Source organism: Triticum urartu, chromosome 2 (genome assembly GCF_003073215.2).
Source record: "Triticum urartu cultivar G1812 chromosome 2, Tu2.1, whole genome shotgun sequence".
NCBI classification, from domain to species: domain Eukaryota; kingdom Viridiplantae; phylum Streptophyta; class Magnoliopsida; order Poales; family Poaceae; genus Triticum; species Triticum urartu.
In genome coordinates, this window is record NC_053023.1 from 203,498,742 (window position 1) to 203,515,815 (window position 17,074).

The window sequence follows — 17,074 nt, forward strand, 5'->3', positions numbered from 1 at the left end:
CACGCCGTTGTGCTGCTGCTGGATGGAGTCTTCCTCAACCTCTCCCTCTCTCCTTGCTGGATCAAGGCGTGGGAGACGTCACCGGGATGTACGTGTGTTGAACGCGGAGGTGCCGTCCGTTCGGCACTAGGATCATCGGTGATCTGAATCACGACGAGTACGACTCCATCAACCCCGTTCACTTGAACGCTTCCGCTTAGCGATCTACAAGGGTATGTAGATGCACTCTCCTTCCCCTCGTTGCTGGTCTCTCCATAGATAAATCTTGGTGACACGTAGGAAATTTTTTGAATTTCTGCTACGTTCCCCAACAGACACATGCTCGTGTCTACATGTGGTATGTTGTGTCGAGGACTTTGTTTCCTGACTCCACTGGCAAGAACGCTCCATGGATGTGGCTGAAGGCGTTGATCGTCTTCGATAGCAAATGGAGCTGGGGTTCAGCGACTCTTGCCTACTTGTACCGACAGGTAGTTGGTCTGTTTTGTGATCAACTCATTTCTTCATTAGCAATGCAAGCTTGCTGTCAAGTTAACATTGTTTTTCTTTCATATGCAGCTGGACGATGCGTGTTGCAGGATCACAGATAGTGCAGGCATTGGTGGTAATATGCTTCTACTTTCTGTATGGAGCTGGGAGCGTCTGCCTGTTGGACGCCCGAAGAGCGTCAGGTTTAATCCTTGGTATGAAGATGAAGATGACGAATTACGGCGCCCCACTTGGGCTTACAAGTGGGATGTGGTTTCCGAGATGACGAACGATGTCAATCTCATGTACCAGAAGTACGTTGCCGAGTTGGACACGATTACGCCTGAGCAGGTAACGAGGTCATTACTTCAGTCATTTCTCATGTTTGCCTAAAAAAATTCACCAATTTTGCATTGTTGCCCTATTTCATAGGTGGAATGGCAGCCATATGGCGCCGATGACAGACTTGGGTACACCCCGGAGTTTACCATCAACCCGATGTGCTTGCGGGATAGGGATCTCTGGCGTATGCGGTGCCCACTGATATGCAACTGGGCTATTGAGTTTCATTTGCCACATCGCGTGTCTCGTCAGTTTGGTCTGTTCCAGCCTCACCCGCCGGAATGGGTGGATACGGACAAAGCACTTCATAGGTAAGACAGCATGAACCGTATTGACTAAGCATCGTCACTCCTTGATTTTGCTAATGTTTGGTTTTGTACCATGCAGGTTGGACAGGAGAAGGCAGCGGAAGATAAAGGACTGGGACAAGCATCATGCTTCGTATGTTACCCGCTTCCAGCTTTGTGTGGAGGAAGCTCGTAGCAGTGCACGCGCCAAGCTTCGTGAGCATTGTCCACTTGCTTTTGATAACTACATACGATGGCTTCTTGAAAATACTCGAGTTGAGATATGCCCGCCGGCATATAGTGAGGATATTCTTGAAGAACCCGTAAACTTTGAGGATCTATCAAAGGGGAAGTACAACAGAGATGTCAGGGTAGGGCACGGAGTCCCTGCTGTTCTGGTGATTAACTATGTGGTAAAGTGTTTCTTCTTTACTTTCCCGTTGGCCGTATTACACATGTTTGAATGGCTAACGTGTTCATTCTTTCTCATCCGCAGCGCACCGAGATCAAGAAAGCAGCTGATGAGAGCCAGTCTATTCTGGAGGAAACACCGGTTGGAGAAGGCAATGATGATGGTCCACTACGAGCATTCCTCAAGGTACAAATCACATTCACTATGAGAGGTAGTCTATGTTGCGGAGTTTCATATCTTCCACACTTGTTCATGTTACAGCGTCAGGCCAGGAAGTTAAGGCGGTTATCGAATCTTCTCAGTTGCCGTGATCCCGAAATTGATGAACCATCTGCCTCTAGGTCTGGTACACCATCAGACCCCTCATCTCACCATCAGAGGGACGATGTGAGTTCCTCATATGCTTATCAGGATGATGAGGGTGCGGTCACCCAAGAGGTATGACTAATCCTTTAGATGTGATTCTCACTTGATTACGACGTCGGTCTTCACCATATTGCTTGATTGTGTGATAGGGCGATGAGCTTGATGATGACATGACTTTGGCGGACGCTCAACTTCGGTCCCCATATGTGTTCAAGCCTAGGCAGCCCAGACGCCGGTACACGCCCAACGACTTTGACAACAGAGGCAACCTAAAGGTGGTCGTAGGGACCTCGCGGATAGCTAGCTTGGATCATGAGGCGGAGGCGGAGGCGGAGGAGGAAGTGCAGGAAGAGGAGGCTCGTCCATCCAGGAAGAAGAAGATTGCCTGCAGGCGTGGCACCAGGAACACGCGCGGAAGGCATTAGTGTTTGTTACTATGGAAGTGCTCTCTTGTAGCCGTTTCGTTAGGTTGATGAACTTGTTTGGTTATGTTATATGTTGGTGAACTCTTACTATTGTGGTATATGTGTTGTCCTAAAAGATATGATGTTCAAATTATTATGGTATTGTGGTATTTATTCAGTTGAATTGTTCAGTATTTGTGGTATTGTGGTATTTGTTCAGTTGAATTGTTCAATATTTGTATTTGCCAAAATGGAATCTGTTTCTGCAGTTTGGCAGTTAACAGCACTGCAGCGCCTGACAGTCAGGCGCTGCACTGTACAATGCAGCGCCCAAAGCCTAGGCGCTGCACCTCACAGTGCAGCGCCCAAAGCCCAGGCGCTGCACCTTACTGCAAAAACAGAGTTGACAGCACATTCATTTCACTGGAACATCATAATACTTACAATGACTGCATCATCACAACAATTTGAACAAACAAAATTTTTATGCCGACGAGTTCATAACTTAAGACAATTCGAACTACGACATGGTTCACGACACATTCATTACAAATGACAAATGGTAGCTTGCCCTAGAAAATAGTTCACCAACATCTTACATGCCCTCACAAGTTCACGACTCGTGCACCGAACCGAAGTCCCTACTAAGTAGAGCGAGGCCATTTCCCCTTCTTGTCACGGGCCGAGTCCTCCTCTTGCGCCTCGCGAGCCTTTGCAAGCTTTCTTGCCCTCTCCTCCTCACGAGCAAGTTTCGCTTGGCGTGCCCTCTCCTCGTCTCGTTTCTTCCGCTCCATCCTCTCCTTCTGACGACGCTCTTCCTCCAAGCCTCTTCGAAACGATTCTTCGAACCGCCGTTGCTGCCTAAGACAATCTTGGTATTGGTCCTTTTTGACATCTTCTGGCACTTCAAGATCTATCCACGTGAAGTACTTGCATAGAGGAGGCGGTGACTGCATACAAAATTTTTGTTAGTGTTGACACATATTTGATAGTAACATTTTACTTCTTGAGCTTACCGGTGGTTGGTCATAGGCGTTAGTTGGAAGTGCACGATCATAAGCATAGTTCGGGCATACAAAATATCTCCGGCCTTCCGTCCATGATTTATTTCGGTCGGTGGATATCTTCACCTTGCAAACATCTCCACACCAACATGGCGGGATGTTGGCATCTTTCTCCTTCACCTTGTTCAAAGATGCGTCCTCCCACTTGTTCGGCATGTCTTCTTGGTTAGCACACGGTGGCCTCGTCATGGAACCGGATGAAGCCATGCCTACAAAACCGATAATTCTTGGTTAACCCTAACCCCCACTTAACAATAACACAATCCTAACCATAGCATAACCCTAACACCAACATCAAACACACATACCCCTAACCCTAGCATACCACGAAAGCCTAACCAACCCAAATTAGCAAAGAAACTTAACATCATTCAACAAATATTTGCAAATCCAATCCAATCCCCAAAGTAGCAAGATTTCAGCAAATGTGACAATTCCTATGGATGAAAACGAGGGGAACGGAGGAGATTACCTTAAGGGAGGGTTTGGCTTCGAAATCCACGATCAAATACTCCGGATCTGAGGAGGATTTGAGAAGGGGAGAGAGGAGGGCAGAAGGGAGGCACTGAGCTTCGGGTTTGTGTGGGGGTGGGGATGTGTGGGGGGGGGGGGGGGGGGGGGGGGGTGAGTGCAGCAAATAGATGTCCAGCCGTGCAGCGCCTAAGGGAGAGGCGCCACACACCATAGTGCAGCGCCTACTCTTTAGGCGCTGCACTTCTGGACATCCCAGTCCAGAGAGCAACAGAAGCTTCCAGTATGTTTTCTGCCCAAAAAAATGCTAAGTGAGTGTGCAACGCCCAAGGGATAGGCGCTGCTCTGTACTGTGCAGCGCCCAGGCGTGAGGCGCTGCATATTATAGTGCAGCGCCCCTCCCTTAGGCGCTGCACTATCTGCTGTTTTCATATACAAAGTGATTTTTATGTTTTGTGATTCACATAGATGGCACATAATCATATCCAAATCACATGTAGTAGTCCAAATCACATACTCATACACACATAGCAATAGAGGTGTCCAATCAGATAGTCATACATAAACATTTAGCCAAAAAGACATAGTCATTTACGTCTCATATCACATAGTAGCACACATTTTGGTTCATAGAAAAAGTCATGGTCCTTGTCCCTTCTTCTTCCTCTCTTCTTCTTCTTCTTCTTCTTCTTCTTCTCCCTCCTCCGACCACCAAGGGAGCTCACCTTTCGCCTCCGTGTCCTCCACCCCCTTCATTGTTTCCATACCTATGAAAATGTCAATATAATAGTTAGTCACACAATGCAAAATGACAACACAAGCATTGAGCCAAAAGAACAAGATCATAGTAAGTGACATACGGCAATGGTCCATTGAGCCAAGTGAACATTCCTCCACCACGGCCGCCGCCAAGGCCAAGATCACCACCATTGCCTCTACCACCACCACGGCCTAGACCACCACCACGGCCTCTACCGCCACCATGGCCTCTACCGCCACCATGGCCTAGACCACCACCACGGCCTCTGCCACCACCACGGCCAAGACCATCACCACGACCTAGGCCTTCACCACAGCCAAGACCATCACCACGGCCTAGGCCTTCACCACGGCCTCTACCACCACCACCACGGCCTAGACCATCACCACGGCCTAGGCCTTCACCACGGCAAAGACCATCCCCACGGCCTAGGCCATCACCACGGCCTCTACCACCACCACGGCCTCTACCACCACCACGACCTCTTTGTTGCCTAGTGCCTCGTTGGCTTGTTTGACTTGGTTGGCTACTCCTTGGTTGACTTGGTTGGCTATCATTTGCTTGGCTTGTGCTTGCATCATTTTTCTTTGATCTTTTTCTTGATTTGGGACAAGTTCTTGTGTTGTGTCCCCCATGACTGCAGTCCCCACAACAGGATTGCTCACGAGGCTCTTGGAATTGGCCGGTGCCGTATTCTCCACCGCCACCACGGCCCCATCTGTCCATGTCACCTCTAAGACGCTTTGTCTTACGTCTTCCCCGTCTAACGACCTTCAATTCCGGGTCCGGCCATAGTTGAACTCCATGATACTCCGGCCATTGTGATTGGTCCAAGTATGGCTGAAACCGGGGAGCCCATGTATTCTTTACCGTCATGATTGAGAACTCGGACTCCCTCACAGTAAGAGGGTGATTGACGTCCACATTCCTAACACGGGCTGCATTTAACAAGTGCGAGCATGGGAGATGAAGCAACGATGGCCTCATGCAGCTGCAATCACACCGTGTTAGGGAGACCTTGAAAGCGCGGCCTCCGTGTTGGTGGCCATCATTTCTGGTTCCTCCAGGCTCTTTCACCTCATACTTCCACTCGTTGTCGTCATATAGTACAGCTTCTTGGGAGTCTGCCTTTCGTGATTGAAAGTCCAACCATTCTTCAACCTTTGGTGGGAAATAGTATTTGTGCTTATCCTTGTTCTCACCAGCAATCTGCTTATCCGTCTCCATTGAATACTTCAAAAAGTATCCATTCATCTTGTCAAATGTGTATTGAACTATTGCCGTCACAGGTAATGCACGTACACCCTTGAGCACCTTATTGAAGCATTCTGCCATATTGCTTGTCATTTGACCGTACCTCCGGCCATCTTCATCGAAAGCACGTGCCCACATATTCCTTTCGACAATGTTCTTACTGAGAAATTCATGACCACCGGGGTCAAGTTTCTTGTGTCTGAGCAATGCATTGAACAATGTGGCAAACCGCTTGTTGGTGAAAGCGAGACAACAATCTTGAAGATCATCGGCCAACTCCTTGATACCACATGCCCTATAGAAGTTTGCACAAAAGTGCCTCATGCACCATCGATGATGCAACTTTCTATGTCCGGGAATGTCAACCACCACCTCATTGAGAATTCCTGGATGGCGATCCGATATGACACAAATTTCCCTTTCAGCCGGTAATACCCTTGTTCTCAATTGACGCAAGAACCACTCCCAGTTATCATTGTTCTCCACCTCAACCAAAGCGAAAGCCAAAGGCAACACCTGGTTATTGGCATCACTTGCTATTGCAACCAATAAAGTGCCCTTGTATTGTCCGGTCAAGAACGTGCCATCAATGGCGATGACGGGCCGACAATGCTCAAAAGCCCTCATGCATTGCTCAAAGGCCCAAAATGCACGGCCAAATACTCAGACAGTCCTCCCGTTGTGAATCAATGTTTGGTGCCCATGAGGCTCAACCACGTGAACCATGCCTGGGTTTGTAGTGGCCATAGCTAACAACAACCTAGGGAGTCGGTTGTATGCTTCCTCCCAATTGCCATACAACATCTTGAATGCGGCTTGCTTTGCCTTCCATGCCTTGCCGTACTTCACCTTATAATGAAAGATGGCTTTCACAAGGTCAATGACACTCTTGATGCTCATTGTTGGAAGTGTGGATATTTGGTTGGAAAGCCTATAAGCGATGAACTCGGACGTGAGTTGTCTGTGTTGTTGGTACACAAGCTTGCCATCCGCATTCTTGTGCCGGCACATGTGATTTGGTAGACAACTCACTATGCGCCAAGTGGGACCTCCTTTCCATGGCCTTGCACGCACAATTCATGGACAACTTGGCACTTCACATTTGACCGTGTAACGCACATTGACGTCCGAGTTGGCCAATTTTATGTGGACGATAATGCGTAACCGAGTAGTTGTCGAGTCACATCTTCAATTCCAAGAAGGATTGAAACTCACAACCGGGATATATCCCGTTCTTGCTGTCTTCCAAATCACGGTGAGAACTTGGCCTAGCTCCAAGAGATATGCATTTGCCACCATCCACAACGGCTTCATCCGCGAGACTAAGATCCTTGAACAATGGTGTCTTGTGATCCCGCCCGAATACCTTCTTGAATGCTTGGGCCTCCTTCGGTGTGAACCCCTCCTCATCAACTTCTTCATCGGGACCATCGTCATCCGAGTCCGATGCATATGCACGGGAAAAAGGGATGGATTGGTCCATTGTCTCTTGCACATGATATTGGTCGAGATCACCCACATTGTTGTCATGGAGATCAACTTCGTTGTCATCCTCCTCGTACTCATCATTCTCCTCTTCAAAACCTTCATTTTGGTTGTTTGGAGTCGGGCTCAATGTTGGCCAATCTTGTTGCGTGAAATGAGGTTCACTCATTTGATCTTGGTTCATGGGTGGTGGAGTGCTAGCAACCAACGGGGAGGGGTTCCGGTTCAAGTCCAAATTCAAAGTAGACTCAACCTTCTTGGAGGCAAATAACTCAAGAGCCTTGTCTAGAGATTCGGCAACCGTCTTCTTGTATGCAACCCAACGTTGCTCGGAGTTCACACGCATTGTCTTTCAACGGATGTGCATTCCAAAACCAACATTATGCCTTCCCACGAACTCAACAACGTCACTTGGGTCCATCCAATTCAAATCCTTCCTCACTTGGTCCAAGAGCTCCGCATAGCTTGGACTACTCTCAAACACCATGTCAAGCTCATCCGGGTCCGGCTCAACATTGCCTTTCAAAAAGGCCTCTTTATCCACATGATGAACATAAACACATGTTCTCCCCATCCCTACAATAATAAAAAACACACATATATCAAGTAAGTACTTAACAAAAAATATTTGCACAAAATACATATGCCATAACATATATATGAATTAATAACCCTAACCCCCACTTAACAATAACCACAACCCTAACCATAGCATAACCCTAACACCAACATGAAACACACATAACTCTAACCCTAGCATATTATGAAAGCCTAACCAACCCAAATTAGCAAAGAAACATAACATGATTCAATACAAATTTACAAATTCAAGCCAAAACTAGGGTTTCCCCAAAGTAGCAATATTTGAGCAAATGTGACAATTCCTATGGATGAAAACGAGGGGATCGAAGGAGATTACCTTAAGGGAGGGGTTGGCTTCGAAATCGACAGTCAAATACTTCGGATTTGCAAGATTTGAGAAGGATTTGAGAGGGGGAGAGGGGAAGAGAGGAGAGGCGCAAGGCTAAGGGTTTGGGGGGGGGGGGTTTGGGGGGGGGGGGGGGGGAGGGGAGAGAGGGTGGGGCCAGTCTAAATGGAACACAGACTGTGCAGCGCCCAAGAGCTAGGCGCTGCACATTACAAGTGTGGCGCCTAAGTCTGAGGCGCTGCAGTGCTGTCTGTGGGGCCGCAACTGGACCAGGGCTGCCACGCTGGCAGGAGGTGCGACGCCTAAGGCAGAGGCGCTGCATAGTGATGTGTGGCGCCTAGCTGTCGGACGCCACATAAAAAGGTCAGCAGAGTGAAATTTTTTTAAAACAAGGTCAGTTTGTGATTTAATTTGGACCTTAGGTCAAATATATGATTTCTGCCTCTCTAGGCTGCCTGACCAGGCTAGAAAATTAAAAATCTCAGGCACATACCAGGCAGCAGCTTTGCCCAGGCATGCGGCCCAGGCTTGCAACCGCACCGACCGCCCAGGCTCGGAGGCCACGATGCCGATCGATCAGCTACCTACCCAAAGGGATCAGGGCATGTCATGTCAGTACGTACGTCGATGCGCTGCGACGGAGCGCCTCCCCGCCGCTAGAAAATCTCGCACTAATCGATCGACGCGAGCCGTCCAACGGCCACCGTTACTGCTCTCTCTTATGCACGTTTCCAAAACCCCCCATCGGTCGGCGTCACGCGGTACCACTCGTACCATTGCTGCTCCGTCCATCTGGGCGGGTTCACGTGCTTTTCGTCAAATCATTTTGGAAAGGCCACTACACAACAAGTCACATTTAGCAATATATTTTCCATTTTTCTTGCGTGGGACCAGTGTGGTTGTCAAACTTTACGATCGACGGGCATGATGCATGCACTGAATGCAACGCAGGGTACGGGCACGTACGCGCGCACATGCACCGGTGGTGTGTCGTGGAATCGCATTTCGTTGCTGTTCTGATCAGTCCCGCGAGTCCGTAACCGTTACATTTCTGTTCTTCTGTTTTGTTTGCCCGACAGCACATAAATCGTGCAATAAACAATGCGTGCTTCTTGCAAATTCACTTAGTTTCCCCCAGATTGAAGCAGAGTCGGACTCCACAACGGTGATAGAATCATGTGATGGTCAATCTAGATGGTGGGATGAAGCAGCTGCTATTTTTACCAAGTGTGTGGATCTTTCTTCCTTGATCAGGAAGGTCAAATTTCAGTGTTGCCCACGTCCTTGTAACCAAGCAGCGCATGTGCTAACTAACTACAGTTATTGTATCAACTCAAAAAAAAACTACAGTTATTGTAATAAGATTTTTCTTAGTTGGACGGATGAGCCTTTAGGCTTTCTCGTTTCAAACCTTGTGGACAATGTAATTCCTATTTTCAATCAATAAAACTAGTCATGATGGTCTTTTCTAAAAAAACAATGCATGCTTCTTGTATTAGTATCCCACGAATGGATTATTCTTTTTCGTGGACATATTGCTGAGAGACGTCCGGTACTACTAATTGGCCTACTAGTTACGGCAAGGGTGCGTGTATCGACCCGATTTGCCTGGGTGGGGTACAAAGAGCGGCATTTTCAACCGAATATCCATTCGATCTTGTCGAACGCCCAGTCGATGAGCTCCGCGAGGTCGCCGCCGACGCTCATGTCCGTCTCGGGATCGAACGGGTATGGCTCCTCCGGCGACGTCGCGTCCAGCAGCTGGTCCATGGGTACCGCCGGCCTCGACCGCTCCAGAGGCTTCAGGGGCCGGTGGTACTGGGCCGGATCGGCACAGTAATCCTGGAACAAAAAAACCGAACGTCACACACACACAGCTCAGAGCACGTCGTAAGAAGTCACAGGCTCATAGCCCGCCAAAGGCGCTAAAACTGGGCTTGCCTGATCGGCGTGCATTTTCCTGACGAAGGTTTTGAAGGCCCGGTACTTGTTCCCGGCCAGGAGTTGGTCCGTGAGCCTGAGGTACGTCACCGCGGCGAGGCGGCGCGCCGGGACGCCGCCGAGGTCGACGCCGTTGGGACGCGCGTTCTTCAGCATCTGGTTGTACGCCCGCCGGTCGTACCTGGGCAGCGCGTTCTCGCACGCCACCTCGGTCCCCTCCCTCCACCCGGCGCTCAGCACCTGCTGGACGAGCTCCTCCGGGGCGCTCATGGCCTCCTCGGCCTGCTCCGAGTTCCGCATCTCCGCGCAGGTGAAGTTGAGGACGGCGCCGTCGTGCCGCGCCAGCATGCGCGCGATCGCCCGGTAGCCGTCCCGCCCGTCGACGTTGTAGTACCCGGCGGTGAGCTCCGCCGCGTGGCTCGGGTGCCTGTACCACCAGTGTATCCCCGACACCTGCAAAATCAGGCTCGTCGTTTTCTTCAGCAATTTCTTTCTCGCTGCAGATGTCAGTGCGAGACGTACCTTTGCGGCGAGCTTGACGGTGCAGCCCAGGAAGACCCTGTTGGCTTCGTCCAAGATCCTGTCGCCGTGCTCGATCAGCTTGCTGGAGTACCATGTGAGGAAGAACCTCCCCTTCTCGGTGAGGTACGTCGCGCCGGCGCCGTCCGCCGTGAAGAAGCGCGTGTCGTCAGGGGCGTCGTTGTACTCCCCGGCGTCGTCGGGGAGCTCCCACTCCGGGTGTCCGGCGTCCGTCGCTGCCGCTCTGAAATCCTCCTCTAGGTACTTGTCGTAGCACTGCAGGAACGACTCGTTTTTTGAGCAACTTGAACCAGCCGTGACAGAGTACTAGAGTAGTTCTGAATATCTCGGGATTCGAGCGTACTTGGAACTGCCCGATGCCGGGGAACGCCCACCCCTGGCTCTCCGGGTAGGATGGGTACCTCAGCTCGCCGGCAGGGCCAAGCCCAACCTCTATGTCCACGATCAGGCCACACTCCAACAAGTCCGCCATGTTCTCTCTGAAGCTCTCCATGAAATCCGCGTAGAGCTGGAATTGCAGCGGCTCACAAATAAGTAACCGGTTGATTAATTTGTGTTAGAGCATCTTCAACAGCCGCCCAATGCGCGGCGCCCAAAAATAGGTTTACAGCGCGCAAGTAAATTTTTTTAGGACGCTAGAAGACGTTTGCTCCAACAAGCGCTGCAAAATATGCTGCGCGCGCGAGTCCAACGGTCCCATCTGCAGCAGCCCAGAGTTTGCAGTCCGCGCGACCGGGCGCACTAAATATGCTGCGTGCGATGCCTTTTTGATGCGCGCGCTGCATTAGTTACAGCGCACGCGCACTTTTTATGCGGCTGCTGAAGATTCCAAACCGGATCCGCACATGCTAAAAACAGTTTTTATACCGTGCGGCACTCATATAGCGCTTCTGTTGGAGATGCTCTCAGTCTGATACAGCGAGGGTCGTGCGGCCGTGCTGTACCTGGATGGCGGTTCTGCCGTGGAACAAGGGCCGATCGTCCACGCCGATGGTGAGGTACTCCTGGTTCCTGGCCCCGCCGGGGCTAGTGTAGTACACGTCCGGGTCCGCCTCGCCGACGTCGCGCACCCACGCCGGTATCGGGATGTTCACGGCGTCGCCGACGTTGCCGCCGCACGCGTGGAACGACATGATGACCTGCAGCTTCAGTCCTTCCTCCTGCGCCAACCGGAAGAGCTCCCTGTACGCGCGCCACTCGTACCGCCCCGGCCCGGCGCCCTCCACGATGCCCCACCACACGTCCGCCATGACGCCGTCGACGCCCGCCTCCCTCAGCCGCCGCAGCTTCAGCCTCAGCCCCTCCGCGTCCTTCACCTTGTTCTCGGCGGTGATCGCTTCTAGCTGTTACGGTGTCGGTCGATCGTGTGAGAAGCATTGCCACCAAAGCTTGCAAAAACACATGAATTTGCTCCTTCGGTTCTTACGGGGAGCATGACGAACACCGGGACGTAGTTGGCCAGCATCTTCTCCTCGTCAACATCCAACGGCGGAGGCTGCGCGAGCAATCGCCAACGATACAAGAACTCAGTTCATGGCGCAAGAAACACTTCTCTGCTACTCCTACTATGCATGCATGTGTCGATGTACCTGTGGCTGTGGCGCACGAGAGGTCTGCGCGCTCTGGGAGGCGACAGCTCGTAGAGGAAGAGGGGAGGGAAGCGTCCTCCCGGAATCGACGACGATCCGTCCGGTGGCCGTCGGTGGAAGAAGAGCAGGTGATGCCGCCCTTCTCCGGCAACTCCCCCATGGCTGTAACTTGACCCCCGACGACGACGGCGTGGTCGCGAGCATGGTGTGCACACGGTTCTTGATTTTCTTTCCCGTACTTGTTTCTGCTGCGACCAATAGTTTTGTGGTCTTGGCGTCGCTGTATACTTATGTAAGTGGCCATTCCCCGTTGCCATGGAATCCGCGTGACACACGAATTCGTTCCTTTTTGGTGATGCGCAGCCATGGGAGGAGCCTGCCTGCTTGCCGGTATCCACCAAGGTGTGGTCTGCGTGAGCTGTGGTTCTGCGCGTGTGCGCATGTGGTTTTCGTTGACGTCCTCTTCGTTCTGCTCGACTTGTCTGTAGCATTTCCTGTTTCGTTATCTCGCGGCGCGGCGAATGTTGGGTCTGTAGAGAGGCTGGGTGTTTGTTATTTTGTCTCTTTGGTTTTGGCAGTGTGCAGTGATAGCTCCAGCGTAGCTACGCTGTAGATTCAACATGTGGACAGGCTCAAGTTTAGAGGCCAGGAAGAAAGGCGGAGCTTCTTTTGGCTAACAACTAGACCAACTATGCCCTTGTGAAAGATTGTGACACGAAACGTTTTTTTTTTGCGACGATGTAACGCCAAACGTTAAGAACTAACTTTATCCGCGCTATAGAGAAAAATGTGATTCCTTTTTAAAAAAATTAAACAAAATTTGAATGTCCACGGATTTGAGAAAACATAACGAAAAAGAAAAAAAGTTCATCAAAAAAATATATCAACGATTTTCAAAAAGGTTCACAAATTTGAAAATCCTTCATAGATTTTGAAAAACAAGTTCACTGACTTTGCAAAAAGTTCATCAATTTTAAATAAAGTTCACAAATTTTAAAAAATGTTCACCGATTTTGAAAAAAAGTTCATCGAATTTAGAAATAGTTCATTGAATTTGGAAAAGGTTCATTGATTTTGAAAAAAATTTCATCAGAGTTGTACAAAGTTCATCGAATTTGAAAAAAAATCATTGAAGTTGAAAAATTTCATTGAATTTCAAAAGAAGTTCATCGAATTGAAAAAAAACTTCATGAATTTGAGAAGGAAATTCATGTATTTTAATTTTTTTAGCAAAAAGACCATTCTAAAAACAATAGAAATAAAACTCAAACAAAACCATTCGAGCAAAAAAAGAAAATAAAGAAAGATTATAAGAAGGTAAAAGCTATAAATAATCACGTCAAGTCGGTTGGCTGGTTGGTTGTGTTAACGAACAATAAGCCAGGAGATCGCATGTTCGATTCACCTCTTTAAACAAAACAAAAAAGTAACATGGTCCGGCCCTGCACGGAGAATGGGATGTGGGTCCTGTACGGTTAAGCCTGTAACGGATGATGCCTATGGGCCGCCCATTAACATGCGTGCTCGTTCGGGTTTGATCGTTGTTGCATTTGTTCAGTTTTTATTTATTTTTTCTTCCCTACTTCTTCGGTTTACTCTAGTTTATTTGTTTAATTCTTGTTTTTTTCTTTTTTCACTGATTTTTCTCTCTTTTCTTTTTTGCACTGTTTTTTCTTTGATTTTCTTTCAATGTAAATTGGCTCATTTTGTATGGTCAGTCATCTAAATTTTTCGAAAAGAGGTGCTTTATGACTTAAATTTTTTAAGCATTACACTCAGCCTCTGCATAATTAAGATGCACACAGCCAAACAAAGTCCTTTCGTACAAACGAAAAATGAAAAGGCGGAATACAAAGAAACATGTAGAGTCCGTATAACTCCTAAAGCGAAGGTGAGCCAATCCTAAGATCATACTGCCACCCATGTTGGGTAAAAGTATCGCTTGCCGTATCCTCGAATCATGTACAACCTCCGTAAATAGATCTCAATTCTCCACGCGTTGCAGAGAGGATCATAAACGAAGAGTCTCAGTACATCTGTAGATAACCTGCATTAGAGAAGTACTTGTTAAAAACCTTATCATTTCTACACAGGCAAACTGACCAAATAACGGCACGCGCTCTCACCCTAAGAAGAGTTCTAAACATGTGATCAATCCCATGTAACCAGTTGCCAAATATATTAGCAACACTACAAGGAGGATACAAGCTAGAAGCTATCTAGATGACTGACCATATAGACCGAGCCAATTTGCATTGGAAGAATAAATATTTTATTATCTCATCATGATGACAAAAACACATTGTGGACTTTTATGCCAATTCCTCTTGATAAGGTTATCTTTAGTAAGACTGACTCTGCGACGAAGATACCATGCAAATATTTTATTCTTAAAAGGTATACTCATCTTCCAGATCTTCTTGTTATTATCAACTGGCACATCAGACCGGATTAACGCTCTATACATTGACTCCAGTGAGAATTGTCCATTCCCATGTAGGTTCGATCAAAATACATCAGACCCATGTGACAATTGCACCATAGACAACCGTTGGAGCAGGATGTACCACGATTGGAGTCTGGGTCCAATTAAATTTCTTCTAAACGTCACATTTGGCGAAAACGATTCTATTACCGTGGCAATAGTATCACCCTTGTGACACACAATGTTGTATACAGCCAGATATTGTTCCCGGAGTGTGGCATTTCCTAGCCACTTGTCCTCCCAGAATCTAATTTTCGAGCCATCCTTAGAGCATCTCCAACAGGCGCGCTAAATAGGCGTCGCGCCGCAAAATCGCCCGTTTTAGCGCGCGCAACCCGGCGGATGGCTCCAGCGGGCGCGCAATAGCCGCGCGTGCGGTATAAGCAGTTGGGCGCGCGCGTGGAAGCGGTACCTCGCGCGGTGTATTTGCGGCGCCCGCTTTCGCGCGCGGTACACTCGACGGTCGTGCTGCGCGCTCTTCTTCTCCCCCTCCAAAGCCCCGCGCGCGCCGGCGCCGGTGACCCGCACCCATGGACGCACGCGCCGGCACCCCGCTCACCCCGTCCTATAGCCATGACCCCCCCGCCACCGCCGCCACAAACCCTAGCCCGGGTGGCGTTGGCCTCGCCGCCGCCGGAGCTCCTCCGACGAGCGGCCTCGCGCACGGTCTCTTCATGCCGCCGCGGATGACCTCGGCGGCGGGTGGCGTCGCGCCGGCGCCGGCCCAAGCCGCCGCCTCCTCCTCCTCAAAGCTCCCCAATGCGGCGCGGCTAAAGAAGGGCAAGACATCGGCGAAGAAAAACAAGGCGGCGGACGGCTCCGGCACCTCCAAGGCGAAGAGGAAGAAGCTTGCGGGGCGTGCGACGGGCGCGGCGGCTGCCGAAGCGCCGGCAAGCTCACTCGTTGAGCCGGCGGCCGGCGCGCACAACATGTTCGACGAAATGCCTCCAAGGTAAAAAAATCTAACTTTTCATTTTTTTGTTCTTTTTTGAATGCATTCGTCACATATAGATAGCTTATTTGCATTGTGCAAAAAAATTTGTAGTCTCAATGATGATGCATACATGTCAACGATGGGTGTTGGCTCCAACAATTCGCATTGGTCTCAAACCAATGACATGCATTTTGAAGACCATGAGTTCAAGGTGGACGAGGAGGGTGAGGGCATTGTCCACGCACCGAAAGGAAGAGCGGGCAATTACACCAACACCGATGACATCTTACTATGCAGTACTTGGTTGCAAGTGTCGAGGGATCCATCCGTTGGAGGCGATCAAAGTAGAGATGCTTATTGGAACCGGATGAAGGAACACTTTGATGCTCGCAACGTGAGTGGAATTGACCGCTCCAACCGATCACTTAGGTCCCGGTGGTCGACAATCAACTCGGATTGTCAAAAGTGGGCGGCTTGTCAAAAGGCGGTTGACAAGTTGAACCCAAGTGGCACAAATGAGGACGATAGAGTAAGTGCCATTTCATCTTACATGTTGGTGCTAAACTTGCTTTGTTTTGCTTGTTGTTGGTGCTAACTTGCTTTGTTTTCATGTAGTTCAACATTGCGCAAAACTTGTTCAAAGAAGAGGAGAGGAAAACCAAGAAGGGGAAGATTAAGAAAGGAAGGGTTTTTACTTTGCCTCATTGATATGATGTGTTGAAGGATGATGAGAAATGGAAGAAGCGTGAAGATTTGGATGATTTGCATTTGAGCGACAAACGGAAGCGGACAATTAAGTTGGATGATGATGAGGAGGAGGATGATGCATCAAGTGATGACGGCAAGAGAAGCCCTACACCCAACTCGATTTCATACTCGAAGCCAAAGCGACCGGATGGGTGCAAGAAAGACCAAACCCAAAAGAAGAAGAGAAAAGGAGATGATGAGCTCAAACATGCTATGGAAGCTATTGTGAAGGCAAGAAAAGAAGCCAACGAGGTGAGGAAAATGGCAAGGACCCAAGATGCCGCGGCCGAGGAGAGAAGGTTGGCGGCCGAGGAGAGGAGGGTGGCGGCCGAGGAGAGGAAGGTGGCTTTGGAGGAGAGGAAGGTGAACATGAGGAGCGAACTAGGTTGTTCGGATGGGAGAATCACTTATTCTTCTTGGACACAAGTAACCTCAATGCGGTGCAAAAGGAGTATGTCAATCTTGCCCAACAAGAAGTCTTGATCCAAAAAAGAGCCATGGTTCGTGCAATGGATGGCGGTGGCCTCGGCGCCATGGGTGCCATGGGTGGCCTCGGAGGTACCGTGGGCGGTTTAGGTGCAATGGGAGGCATGGCTG

At 49.5% G+C, this 17,074-nt stretch overlaps 2 protein-coding genes across 2 annotated transcripts; one reads left to right on the forward strand and one right to left on the reverse strand.

The window, feature by feature from the left end:
- The first annotated feature begins 317 nt into the window (after nt 1–317).
- Nucleotides 318–1,789, forward strand: LOC125535754 (serine/threonine-protein phosphatase 7 long form homolog). The gene is made up of 6 exons (XM_048698829.1): nt 318–470; nt 559–819; nt 901–1,121; nt 1,198–1,495; nt 1,594–1,695; nt 1,739–1,789. The coding sequence occupies exons 1-6, from the start codon at nt 333–335 to the stop codon at nt 1,787–1,789; spliced, it is 1,071 nt and encodes a 356-aa protein (XP_048554786.1). The 5' UTR covers nt 318–332.
- A 7,911-nt stretch (nt 1,790–9,700) lies between these two features.
- On the reverse strand, nt 9,701–12,650 carry LOC125536769 (beta-amylase-like). Its single transcript, XM_048700024.1, has 7 exons — nt 12,312–12,650; nt 12,149–12,217; nt 11,667–12,065; nt 11,066–11,230; nt 10,705–10,977; nt 10,183–10,635; nt 9,701–10,083 (listed from the first exon to the last, which is right to left on the reverse strand). The coding sequence occupies exons 1-7, from the start codon at nt 12,513–12,515 to the stop codon at nt 9,877–9,879; spliced, it is 1,770 nt and encodes a 589-aa protein (XP_048555981.1). The 5' UTR covers nt 12,516–12,650; the 3' UTR covers nt 9,701–9,876.
- Nucleotides 12,651–17,074: the final 4,424 nt, after the last annotated feature.